Raw genomic sequence first — 13791 nt, forward strand, 5'->3', positions numbered from 1 at the left:
TTTTGCTATGGTGTTTTTGATCTCCAGCATTTTTTTATGACTCTTTCTTACAATTACCATCTCTATGCTTAAATTACGCATCTGTTCTTGCATGTTGTCTACTTTATCCATTAGAACCCTTAGCATATTAACCATGGTTGTTTTAAATTTCCGATCTGATAATTCAAACAACCCTGCCGTATCTGAGTCTGGTTCTGATGCTTTTTCTGTCTCTCTAAACTGTTTTTTTGCCACTCAATATGTCTTATAACTTTTTCGTGATAGTTGGACATGATGAACTGGGTAAAAGAACTGCTATAAAAAGGTCTTTAGTAATGTCGTAAGGTATGGGGGGAGTAGAAGTATTCTGTAGTCCAATGATTAGTATTAGTCTTTTAAGGAGCCTGTGCCTCGGATTGTGAACTTCACAAATACCTTTCAGTTTTCTGCCCAACCCTTAGGAGGGACAGGATGGCTAGAGTGGGCTTAGGTTGGGTATTTCCCTTTCCATAGGTCAGTCAGACTCTGATGAAAACCCAGCAGATTAGGCTTTGGTTAAACAGTATCTCCTGAGGGTAGGCCTTGTTAAGAACAGGTGCTCTGGTATATTCAAAAAGGCTACTTTCCCCCTTGCCCTGACAGAAGCATGAGAGATTTTTCTCAAACATCCACCATGAGAACCTGGTCAAGGCCCTGGAGGTAAAACCAACAAAAATATATACCCCCATACGACTAGGTCTTCTTGGAGTTTTTGATTCTCAGACCTGGCCACATTGAGCCTCCAGTAACTCATCAGTTGCAGTTTTGGTTTTCCAACCGTTGCACTGGTCCCTGAGGTTTCTGCTTGTGGGTTTCTGTTACAGTAAATCGTGATTCTTCATATAGGCCTGTGTCTCCAGTTTGGGGGCAGCAATTTGCATTGTAACCTCACTTCTCTGATGGACCCAAGAAAGCTGTTGATTTTTCAGTTTGTTCAACTTTTCATTTATTGTTAGGTTGCAATGGCAACTTCCAAATTCCTTACATGCCTGAATGGAAACAGGAAGTCAGTAGTCATCTTTTGACCATGAGGCTGAAAGCCACACATTTAGGATGACAGAGCAAGAAGATAAAAAGGAGACTGGTCACTATTGATGTCTTTGGCTTGCTGCACTTGGATTGCCTTCCTTGGGACTTCTTGTTATTTGGAAAACAAAAATACACTTTTCTTTGGTTTAGCCACTCTAATTTGATTTTCATTACATGTAGCGGAATGCAATCGTAACTGATATATACTTGCCATTTCACTCCTCACTGATATTCCTAACTAAAGGGTGGGCAGAAAAATATGAGTGTGTGTGTGTGTGTGTGTGTATGTGTGTTGCTCATTCCAGCTTGTGATTTATATAGAATTTTTTTAGACAATGAAATCCACAAAAATAATACTTTTTAGTCCTCCTTTTGCCATATAATATCAGGTTATGTTCTCCTGTTGCTTTGAGTCCAAAATCTTTAATTTTCTTCTAATCCTAGAAATTTCTAGGAAACATCAGGCTGTGGACATCAGATCACCATAAAATCAGCCCAGCGCTAACTCCAACAGATTCAATTTCCCTTCATCCACAATATGCGTATTATAATAGAAGGTGGATCTTGTAGTTCATCAGGAAATGTAACATTGTTAGAGATAGAAAACTGACTACATGCTACCAGTTCTTTCACTAAATAAATAGAAGATCTCTATAGAGAATAGGAAACCATAAAAAGTGTTACACCAAATTCGCAAAAGAATCTAAAAGAATTAAATATATATACAAAATACAATAATGGAAATTAAAACTGCAAAGATGGAGCTTCCGGGTTGGTGGACACATCCAGATACCTGGAGGGTAGCATGCCCTGAGAACATCAAAGCTCCATGCTACCTCATGCCCCTACATTTTGCCGAATGCATCTGTTCATTTGTTGTTTTTGAGTTGGAGGAGAAGGCCATGTGAAGACAGAGGCACAGATTGGAGTTATGTGGCCACAAGCTAAGGAAAAGTTATAGCCATCAGGAGCTGAAAGTGGAAAGGAAAGATTCTCCACTAGAGCCTTCAGAGGGAGCATGGCCCTACTGCCACTTCAACTCAGACTTCTGGCCTCAAACTCTGAGATAATAAATTTCTGTGTTTTAAGCCAAGAACAAACCCCCAAGGTCAGATCCCTGCTCTGAAAAGATGGCTCTCAGACTTGGCTGCACATTGGAAACACCTGAGAAAGCTTAAAACAAAAAACAAACAAAGAAAAAAACACTCCATACTCCAACCCAGACAGTTGAGTCATAATCTAAGGGGGTGAGATCCAAGAATTAGTTCCTTAAAATGCTATCCATCCAGGATTAGGAACCATTACTCTGGATCAGGGATGAGCAAACTGTGGCCCTCAGGCCAAATCTGGCCTGCCACCTGCTTTTGTAAGTAAAGTTTTATTGGAATACATGCACACACACAAAACCTAAGGCCCAGTTTAGTAAATTAGATTCTGATGAAAAGAGAATTAGGAAACTGGAAGAAGAGAAACAATATAGATTAGAGTGGAAATTAATGAAATACAGAATAGAAAAGCAATAGAGAAAAATCAATGAGACTAAGTTAGTTCTTTGAAAAGAGCAAAAAAATTGACAAACTTTTAGCTAGAGTAACCTCCCTCCTAAAAAAAGACTCAAATTACTAGAATCAGAAATAAAAGAGGGGACATTATTGCTGACCTTATGGGAAAAAATGATTATAAAAGAATACCATAAACAACTGTATGCCAACAAATTAGAGAACCTTGATGAAATGGACAAATTCCTACAAAGAAACAAACCAATGAAATTTACTCAAGAAGAAATAGACAAGTGAACAGACCTATAAAAAGTGCAGAGATTCAGTTAATAGTCAGAAAACTACTCACAAAGCCCAAACCCACATGATTTCACCATTGAATTCTCCACTAAAAATTAAAGGAAAAATAATGCTAATTCTTTACAAACTCTTCCAAAAGTTAGAAGAGATGAGAACACTCATTTTATGAGGCCAGTATTACTCTGATACCAAAACCAAAAAAATATATCACAAGAAAACTTCAGACCAGTACCTATTATGAATATGAACAGATTAATTCTCAACAAAATACTAGCAAAACAAATGCAGAAACATATAAAAACAGTGATATACCATGACCAAGTAGGATGCAATTTTGGTCTAACTTTTAAAAATCAATTAATGTAATAATTATAATAATGCAATCAACATAATAAAAAATTTACATGTATATCTCATTAGATATAGAAAAGCAGTTGACAAAATCCAACACTCTTTCATGATAAAAACACTCAACAAACTAGAAACAGAAGATAATTTCACCAATATGAAAAAATACTAAAAACCCACAGTTCACATTATACTTAATGGTGAAAGACAGAATGTTTTCCTCTAAGGTCAGGAACAAGACAAGGATGTCTGATCTTGTCACTTTGATTTGACATTGTACTGGAGTTTCTAGCCAAGGCAAACAGGCCAAAAAAAGAAGCAAAAGACATCCAGATTAGAAAGGAAAAAGTAAAACTATCTATTCACAGATGACATGATCTTGTATACAGAAAATTCTAGAAAGTTAAATAAAAAACTATTAGAACTAATAAATGAATTCAGCGGTTTCAGGATGCAATTGATGTACAAAAACCAATTGTATTTCTATATATATGCAATGAACTATCCAAAAATGAAATTAAGACAATTCCATTTATAATGACATCAAGAAAATAAATTACTTAGGAATAAATTTAATAAAAAAGTCTAAAACTTACACTCTGAAAACTATAAAATATTGTTGAACGATATTAAAGAAGATCTACAATTATAAAAAAAATTCCATGTTCACAGATTGGAAGACTTAACATTGTTAAGATGGTAATACCCCCCAATCTGATCTATAGATTCAGTGCATCCAAACAATCCCCAGCTGACTTTGTAGAAATTGACAAGACGACTGTATAATTTATTTAGAATTGTGAGGGACTTAGAATAGTCAAAACAATCTTGAAAAAGAAGAATAAAGTACGACTCATACTTCCTGATTTCAAAACTTACTACAAAGTAACAGTAATCTAGACATTGTGGTACTAGCACAGGATAGACATATAGATCAATGGAACACAACTGAGAGTCCAGAAATAAATTCATATGTCCATAGTCAACTAATTTTCTACAAGAATGCCAAGGCCATACAGTAGGGAAAGAGCAGTCTTTTCAACAAAGGGAGCTCAGATAGCTACATGCGGAAGAACGAGGTTAGATCCCTTCCTCACACCATATATGAAAACTAATTCAAGGAAGATTGAGAACCTAAACATAAGAACTAGAACTATAAAACTCTTAGAAGACAACAAATAGGGGATGCTTGGGTGGCTCAGTCAGGTAAGCATCTGCCTTCGGCTCAGGTCATGATCTCAGGGTCCTGGGATCAAGCCCTGAGCCCCATGTCACCGTTGGGCTCTCTGCTCAGTGGGGAACCTGCTTCTCCCTCTCGCTCTGCCCCTCCCTGCCCCCCTCCACTCATGCTCACTCTCTCTCTCTCAAATACATAATTTTTTTTTTTTAAAGGAGACAACAAAGGGTAAATCTCCTTAGATTTGGCAAAGGATTCTTTTTTTTTTTTTTAAGTTTTTTATTTATTCATTTGAGAGAGAGTGAGCACACAAGAGCACGTGCAGGGTGGAAAGTCAGAGGAGAGGGAGAATCAGACTCCCTCCTGACCATGGAGCCCACTAGGGGCTGGATCCCAGGACCACAAGATCATGACCTAAGCCAAAGGCAGATGCTTAACAGAATGAGCCATCCAGGCGCCCCTTGGCAAAGGATTCTTAGATATAAGCAACAAAAGAAAACAAAAAAAAGATAAACCAAACCTCTTCAAAACTAAAAAGTTTTGTGCTTCAGACAATACCATCAAGACTGAAAAGACAGGGGTAGGGGAATGGGTGAAATAGGTGAAGGGGATTAAGAGTTGCAAACTTTCAGTTATAAACTAAGTTATAGAGATGAAAAGTACAGCATAGGGAATACTATTAATAATATTGCAATGATGTCGTATTGTGGTGAGCACTGAGTAATTCATGAAATCGTCAAATCACTATGCTGTAACCCTGAAACTAATATAACACTGAATGTCAACTATAATAAATTAAGTAATAATTTCTGTAATAAATTAAGGAATGTGAAAAGACAGCCCACAGAATGAGGGGAGGTATTTGTAAATCATTTATCTGATTTGTATCAGGATCTTATATCCAGAAATAAAAATAATCTTACAACTCAAAAATTTAAAAAAAAAATTTAAAAAACTGGCAAAAGATGTGACTAGTTCTTCCAGGATGATATACAAATAGCCAATAAACATATGAAAAGATGTTCAAGTCACTAGTCGTCAGGGAAATGCAAATCAAAATCACAATGAGATACCACTTCACAGACACTAAAATGGCTAGAATCTGGGGGGTCTGGGTGGCACCATCATTTAAGCATCTGACTCTTGATTTTGGCTCAGGTCATGACCTCAGGGTGGTGAGATTGAGTCCCGAGTTGGGCTCCACACTGAGTGTGGAGCCTGCTTAAGATTCTCTCTCTCCCTCTCCCTCTGTCCAACCCCACCTCCACGCACTCTCTCTCTCCCCCCCAAAAATTAATTTAAAAAATGGCTAGAATCAAAAAGTGAGATAATAACAAGAGTTGGAAAATCTGTGGGAAAACCCTCATACACTGCTGGTAGGAATTGAAATGATGCAGCTGTTTTGGAAAACACTCTGGCTGTTCTTCAAATGATTAAACACAGAGTTAACTACGTGGTCCAGCCAATCCATTCACATATATACCTAAGAGAAATGAAAATATATTCCACACATAAACTGTACATGAATATTTGTAGCTGCATTATTCATAATAGCCAAAAGACAGAAACAACCCAAATGTCATCAATGGACAAATAGATCAACAAAAGGTAGTATACACTGGAATATTACTCTACAAGATAAAAAGATAGAAAGCAGATTAGTGGTTGCTTAGACCTGGGAGTGGGAGATAGGGCGATTACCCAACTATCCTTTCCCAGATTCACCCATTATTAAAATTTCTCCTATTCGATTTATTATTTCCTATTTAGCCAACTATATATTTGTATATATATTTATATATGTGTGTATATAACATATTTGTGTGTGTGTGTGTATACACACACAGTATTTTTTTCTGAACCATCTGAGGGTATATACATATATATATCTGAAATCCTGAAATATTAGGTCATATATGTATTAGGACCAAGAGAGATATTCTCTTTCATAATCACAGTTAGGGCTGCTGGACTTAGAGAACCTTGGGCAAATTTCCATAAAAAAGAATGAAATCTTGCCATTTGCAACAATATGGATGGAGCTAGAGAGTATTATGCTAAGTGAAGTAAGTCAGTCAGAGAAAGACAAATACCATATGATTTCACTTAAATGTGGAATTTAAGAAACAAAACAAATGAACAAAAGAAAAAGAGAGAGAGGCAAACCAAGAAACACTTTCAGAGAGGCAAACCAAGAAATAGATTCTTAACTATAAAGAAGAAACTGGTGGTTACCAGAAGGGAGGTGGGTGGGGGGAATGGGTGAAATAAGTGATGGGGATTAAGAAGTGCACTTGCTGTGTTGAGCAGGGGGTGATATATGGAAGTGTTGAATCACTATGCTGTACATCTGAAACTAATATTACACTGTATGTTAACTGAAATTTAAATAAAAACTTAAAAAAAAAAAGAACTCTGGGCAAATTCCAACAGAAATTAAAGCTTCTGAACTTTCCCTGATTAGGAAAACTACTATACACTCTCTTCTGGACACATTTACACACCATTCTTTGATCTGATGAATTCTGGGTCTCTTTGGTCACCCCTCAATTCCTAAGTAATAAGCCAAAGACGGTGGGCAAGGTTTCTGGTAAACTTTGTATGTTATAATCTTATTGATAAAAATGAGGGCTGGTTGACTCTGATATTGTATTTCTCCAGTCTTTTATACTTGCCTTATATAACTCCATCTCTTGGAAGTTCTCGTGATTTAGTAGTGTTTCTCAGAATTGAATTAAATTTAAGAATTGTCTTATAAAAACCACTGCTTATCAAATTTAATGTGTAGAAATCATCATCGGATCTTGTTAAAATATAGATTCTGATTCAGTAGAATTGGGATGGGGCATGAAATTTTGTATTTTCCAGAAGACCTTATAAGAGGACATACTCTGTGTAGCAAGGTTATGGCCACTTATGTCACAATCAATAGATATTTGTTAAATATGTAGGGACCCAGGCCCTAACCCAATGTGCTGATTCATAATCTCTGGGGCAGTGACCAGGAATACACATTTTAAACCAACTCCTAGGTAGATTTGAGAACCAATGGTTTGTGGGTTTGAAATGCCCTCCACCTTTTTCTCTACTTACTAAGTTTTTGTCCTTCAAAGCCTAGTGCTTGTCGCTCCTGCTGCTTGTTGCTTTTATTGACCACCTTAGACTCTGAATTCTTTAACAGTTGTCTGCAGCAAGCATTTGCTGTTTATCATGGGCTATCTTTTCTTGCATATATCCTGTCTCCCCAGACACATTTAATTTTTTGAAATGAACAGTTTTGTTATATACTTTCTTACAGCCTCAGCTCCTAGCAGAATGCTTAGCATAGAGTAAATATTTAATTAACATTTGTCATGGACAATAATAGTGATGATAGTGAACGATTAATTTCTTCTCAGGACATGTGGCTGTTTCCCAGGCCTTGTCTGATTAAAAGAATCTGCTGATTCCATAAAGGAAACCACCCAACTGCTTAGCAAAGACTGTAAATGCCAACTGTGGCACGTTATTTTTCTGGAATTGGCACTACGATCCATCTGTACCTTGGTAGCTTGGACTTTATTATGGTAAATGGCTTGTTAAAGGAAAGAAAGTAATACTTTAAATTTATTATGTCTTTTATCTGTGAACCTGAAAGCACTCTAAAGCCATTTATTAAGTTACTGTATAGCCATGGTGTAAATATCATTACACTCTCCTTACAAAAAAGCTGACTAGGGAAAGAGCTGTAAGATACTCGGCCAAATTCACAGAGCCATTTTACAAAGGCCGAACCAAGAAAATCAGCAGCAGCTGAGTGCCTGACAGGTAAGCCTTTCTTGGCATCCCCAGTCCTCAAATTGTGTGACTTTGCAAGGTGAGCGTTCCAGAGGAGAGAGGCCAAAGTAAGAAGAAATTGAAGATTATTTCAATAACCTCTTCTCTTCCTCCGTATGCCTATTGCCACTGCTCTTTGTACCCCTCTTTTGATGCTTGTACATTGTTGGTTGTGTCACGGTTAAATGCTGACCCACCTTCCCTCCTTAACTTCCGTGTCTATTTTTGCTGTCATCTTGTTCTCTCTCCTCCTCCACTGCAGCAACAAAAAGAACTGCCAGCAGACGAGATCTGAAACAAGGTTGGCACCCTGGTTCCATCACTTAGGAATTCCGCCTCTTTGAAAAAGTCACTTCACACTCTGAGGCGTTTTCCTCTTTTGTTTGTTAAACAGGGATAGATCACGCCCACCTACCTCACAAGATGGTTGAACGATAGAACACGATTCGTAAACTGTAAAGCATTAAATGGATACCAGTGGTCCCCTTACTGCATCGGTCGTGGTTTAAATTAATTTAATTCCAGGGCCACATTGCGCAGCAAAGCGGTGACAGGGTGTGTCCGTAGGGAACAGCCTGGAGGCAGATCTTTTTCCTTTGAGGAAAGGGAGAGCGCGGAGCTGCTGGGTGTTGTAGTCTTTGCGGCAGTCTCCACAGAGCTCGGAGAAAGAAAAGAACTACAATTCCCATGAAGCCGCGCGGAAACAGTCCCTTGCACCCTCCCGCCAAGCGCGTGCCCCAAGCTGAAACGGGAGGGAGAAGGGGTCCTACGCGCGCGCCGGGGGTCCACAGAGCGAATGCTGAAGCGGGATGTTGGTGGTGGACGTGACCGCTGATTGAGAAAAGGAGACGTGTGGAAGTGTGTGGGGACTGTAACAAGGATAAGACGCATGGCAAGAGGCAAATTAAAAAACAACCCAACCCCTCATCGCCCTAGCGGATCCTAAAACATACTACTGCGGAGGCACCGGCAGCGCGCTCTTTGGCTCGTGCCTCACGCCCCAGCGACTTAAATCGTCAGGGGCGGGAACGGGCGGGGCCTGTGGCGCGGGGGGGCGGGGCGTAGGGCGGCGGCAGCGGCGGCGGCGGCGGCCGCAGCCACGACCCAGACATCTGGGACTGTTGTTGTTCTCTCGCGGTGGGACCGCCTCAGTACGTTCACGCAGAAAGAGACCCGGAGCTCGTTTGGTGGGAGCAGGCGGCCGCATCCCCCCTCTCTCCAGCTTCCCAAAGGTGCAGAAGGAGCTGGCTCAGACACCCTGCGGTTGGTCGGTCTCCGATGCCCTTCAGTGAGGAGGGGGCGTCAGAACCCTGGTGAGCGCATCTCAGGCCCCCCCAACCCAGTGTCTTCGCCGGCCCCCCAGGCCCTCAAACCTCAGTCTGGCTGCCATGGCTGAAAATGCAGAGGGGGACCTGAACTCCAACCTGCTCCACGCCCCCTACCACACCGGGGATCCTCAGCTAGACACGGCCATCGGGCAGTGGCTCCGTTGGGATAAGGTGGGTACCTGGTCAACCCGGCATCTGCCCTGTCCTCCCGCGCGCCCTCCCACACGGAGTCCGCTTTTTCCCGTCCCCACCCGGTGCTCGGCAGGCTGCAGAGGAGATGGCTCAAGCCACCGGGCGGGGACCAGCGGAGCCGGGCGTTGCCACCCACCTATGCCTGGGCTTCCTCCCCGGGACCGTCTGAGCCGGGCTGCTGGTAGTCTCTTCCTTTTGCAGTGCGCGGGATTGCAGCCTCCCTTTCTCACCACCGCCCCCCCGCCCGCCCTTGAAGTGCACGTCGTCTCTCTCTCAAGAAATAATTATTATTCTCATCATCGTAAGTTAAGCCCTTCATAGAGCTATTTCCTTTCTTCTCCCTTGACTTCCTTCTCTGCAAACCTGAAAGTGGTTTTTGGTACCCTTTTTAGATGTCTCTAACCGCTCTCCGCTTTACTTCTGGTCTGGTGTGTTTCCACCTTCCGTCGCTAGGTAGTCGCTGGTCTTTTATCACTGCCTGGTATTCTCTAGTATCACCTTTTGCTCTTGAGAAAGGTGAGACTTCTCTTACCTCTTTATTTCCCTCGCCGGGAGTTATTTTCTGGAAGTATCCTGTTCAAAGAATCATGTTTTCATGGTTTCATTTGATGTCCCCGATACAGAAGTGTTTTTGCTTTACCCATTCCTTTTCCTCCTCTACTCCTGCCACCCCCTCCAAGTTGTTGGGGTGATTTCATCATGTGCAGGCATACGGGATGGATCTGTGAAAGCCAGAATTAAAATGCAGCTCTCTCACTTGTAGAAGAGACCGCTGGTGGCTCCAACGGAGGAAGATAATCCAAGCTTTTGCTTTGTCAAGTGCTTTAAATGCATTTGTTGAAGTAGAGAAGGGAACGCATTTAAAAGGGAATTAGTAATAGTGAATTAAGGAATTAGTATGGCAGTATGTGAAATCATGTACAAAAGAATTGCCCAAAGGATTTGCTTTCTGAGAAAGTCTTATTTTCACTTTGCTCAGTCATTTAATGCATTTAGCAAAAAATATTTATTGAGCATTGGGTAATGTTTTCTGAGCCTGTTAGGAATGAATACTAGTGGTGAGGAAATAGAAGGGGTTCTGCCCTCAACAAGCCTTCATTTAGCAGGTAAGACCACCAAATAAGCAATTACAATAAGTTAGTTACTGTTACTTGGTCATATGCATCTTGGACATTCTGTTCTTCCTCTAGAGTCTAAACCAGTGCTTCTCAAACCTTAAAGTGCTTACAGATCACCTGAGGATCTAAAATGGAGATTCACATTTAGTAGGCTTGGGTAGGGTCTGAGATTATGCCTCAAGAATGAGCTCCCAGGTGATACCAATGCTGCTGGTCTGTGGACCACACTTGGAGTGGGAAGACTCGAGTGTTCTGATTCAAATATCAAATTAAAGAAAAAACTCCCTTATTATAGGATTTGACCATATAGGTATATTTTTTAAGTCAAGTATGCAGAATTTGTGATATCCCATTAATTACCATAAGGATGTGTAAAAAGCAAATAACTTTAAAACCATTTGCCAGAGGTCAGCTTAGTACAAGAGCTAAGGCTTAGCATACAATAAAAACAAATGTACTATATTGACTATATAAATGTCTTCAGCATGGAAACCTGACCAGATTACAAATGAATGATAACCTTATATGTTTAATATGGTTAATATTTTGTTTAAAGCCATCTGCTTTCATTGGTATTTTCCAGAAATGAATGTTGTTGGGCACTTATTTGTCCCTGAAGAGAAAGGAAGACTCATGAAATTTGAAAACACTTGTAGAATTCCAACACAATTTAATTTACTAGTAACTACTATGCATGTCAAAGCTTTTGATTCTAGCAATAGGAATTTGTTTTTATTGCCATGGATGATATCTTTTGTTGTTTTTGGTGCTAGTTTTGACCATACTTTTCCTAATGAGTCCTTGATTAATTTTTTTTGTTGTTGAATGAATTAATATTTACTAATTGTCTATGTTGTGCATAGATATTGGGATATATGGAAATATAAAAAGACTATAAAATGCATATAAACATAAAAAGATAACACTAGAGCAGTATTGGTGGCAATTAAACATTTTATAGGCAGTCCTTATAGGAATTCAAAAGTAAGGGTGACCTGTGGACTGGGATGATCAAGGAAGAGTTTATGAAATGGGATACATATAAAAAACTGAGGGGAGGGGCGCCTGGGTGGCACAGCGGTTAAGCGTCTGCCTTCGGCTCAGGGCGTGATCCTGGCGTTATGGGATCGAGCCACATCAGGCTCTTCCCTATGAGCCTGCTTCTTCCTCTCCCACCTCCCCCTGCTTGTGTTCCCTTTCTCGCTGGCTGTCTCTATCTCTGTCGAATAAATAAATAAAATCTTTAAAAAAAAAACAAAACTGAGGGGAGCCTTCACTGAAAATGGAAGAGAAATTCTTAAATTATATTTAAAGTGCCCTGTCTATGTAAGTTACTAGCCAAAAACCTGTGGGAGATACAAAAATGAAATAGATAGGGATTGTATCTTCAGAGAACATAGAAGGGGAAATGAAACAAAAGCTCACAAAGGGAGCAAGTAATAAGTGCCCTTAACCGAGGAATAAATCTAAATAATTTAAATAATTATTTAGTAAAAATAAGTAATTGACCCCTCATAATGGGAAATAATCCCTTTAATTGGTAAACAATGGTGTATTTACTGTAGATTGATAGTGTGGGTAACCTAAGCTGTCTCCCAGGGCACTGAAGTTTAGAGTGCAGAAATGTGAAATAATAGATCAAACTTACAACATTTATTACGTTACATGCTGACAACAAATATAGTCTTTTAGAAAAGAACCTGATTTAATACCTGATGAATATCTATTTAGTGAAAAAAAGGAACCTATCAAATGTGGCTGATTCGTAATGACTCTGCTTGTCTAGATCACCAAAATTGCTAGTTTTAGCCTTGGTAGGGTGGTGTACTTAGAAAAATCTTTGTGAAAAAGTATTATTTGTGCTAAACTTTCCGAATTAGTCAAAATTTAGACTTTTACATAGAGAGGAGCTCTTTGAAGCAGAGATAGAAACTTTGTGTACTTAGAACATTAGTTTCTGCTTTAGTTTTGGGTACAGAGAGAGAAATTATTGGAAAGGTATGTAGAGACCAGGTCATAGAAAATCTTCAGTATGTATTTAGTGGCCTTAAATAAGGTGTATGTAAGTGTTAAAAAGAAAATAATGCAACAAAACAGAGTTTTTACTGGGGCAGTCTGGGGTACCCCACATAGTTTCTCTGAGGTGGCATTCTGTTGGTAAATTTACTATAGTTCCCTATCTGACCCTCAGTTTTTGTGCCTTCAGACATTGTTAGTCTGTCTTGTCTCAGGATGGGTTCACCCTACTCAAGAAACTGAAATTGATGTCTGAATTCAGAACGTAATTTTATTAATTTATGGTACACATATAAATGGATTTGTCTCTAGTCAGGGTATTTTCTAGATGCACCATAAGGGAAGTCAAAGAATCAGATTTTTAGTGATCATGAAATCAGATCATGGGACTCAGATACATGCCTAACTGTTTAACAGCATTGGCCTGTAATAAGTGAATGCATCCATTTCTATGATGGGACTATCCTACCACTGGAACCCAAGTCTGAGGTTCAAGGTATTCCCCCTCCCAGTAATGACTTTAAAGATGACTCTTGTAAAGTGCTCTTTCCCTTCTATGCTCAAGGGCTAAGTAAGGCTCCCACTTTCTTCCCTACTTCTTTCTTTCAATGTTTTCATACATTCTATCACATTATAGACCAGTCTTGACTGGCCTAGAAGCCAGATTCTCTTTAACATGACAGCTATCACCTGTTCCTGATCTACTGTAAATTTTAACTTTTTGAAAGCAGATATAACCAAGATAACTGAGTACTGTTCAAGTTTGGGTGTGTGAATGTGTGGGTGGGGAGTGGGACAGGACACAGGGCAGCGCTGTTCAGCCAGTTGGAGCAGCAACAGCTGTATATTGACAAAATGTTCAGGCAGAGATTGGCCATGGCATTTTGAGAAATAGTAAGTAGAGCACTGTGGTCTCAAAATGTAGGTCTGTGTTGAGAAAGGGTAGAATG

General features: G+C 39.8%; 1 protein-coding gene and 1 long non-coding RNA gene across 5 annotated transcripts in view; one reads left to right on the forward strand and one right to left on the reverse strand.

Annotated features, from left to right (window-relative positions):
- The window catches only part of LOC117803365, a 61953-nt gene extending 52663 nt beyond the window's left edge, over nucleotides 1–9290 (reverse strand). For both annotated transcript variants that reach the window (XR_004627156.1, XR_004627155.1), the window contains exon 1: nucleotides 8603–9290. This is a non-coding gene — a long non-coding RNA (uncharacterized LOC117803365). The remainder of the gene's footprint in view (nucleotides 1–8602) is intronic.
- Nucleotides 9291–9311: 21 nt separating this feature from the next.
- PGM2L1 (phosphoglucomutase 2 like 1) overlaps nucleotides 9312–13791 on the forward strand; it is a 48305-nt gene continuing 43825 nt past the window's right edge. For all 3 annotated transcript variants that reach the window (XM_034666347.1, XM_002915309.4, XM_034666348.1), the window contains exon 1: nucleotides 9312–9686. Coding sequence is in view for 2 of the 3 variants with exons in the window: in XM_002915309.4 (XP_002915355.1) it covers nucleotides 9576–9686 (111 nt within the window). In the remaining variant the exon portion in view is untranslated. The remainder of the gene's footprint in view (nucleotides 9687–13791) is intronic.

The sequence above is a fragment of the Ailuropoda melanoleuca genome, chromosome 8 (assembly GCF_002007445.2).
Source record: "Ailuropoda melanoleuca isolate Jingjing chromosome 8, ASM200744v2, whole genome shotgun sequence".
Lineage (NCBI taxonomy): Eukaryota > Metazoa > Chordata > Mammalia > Carnivora > Ursidae > Ailuropoda > Ailuropoda melanoleuca.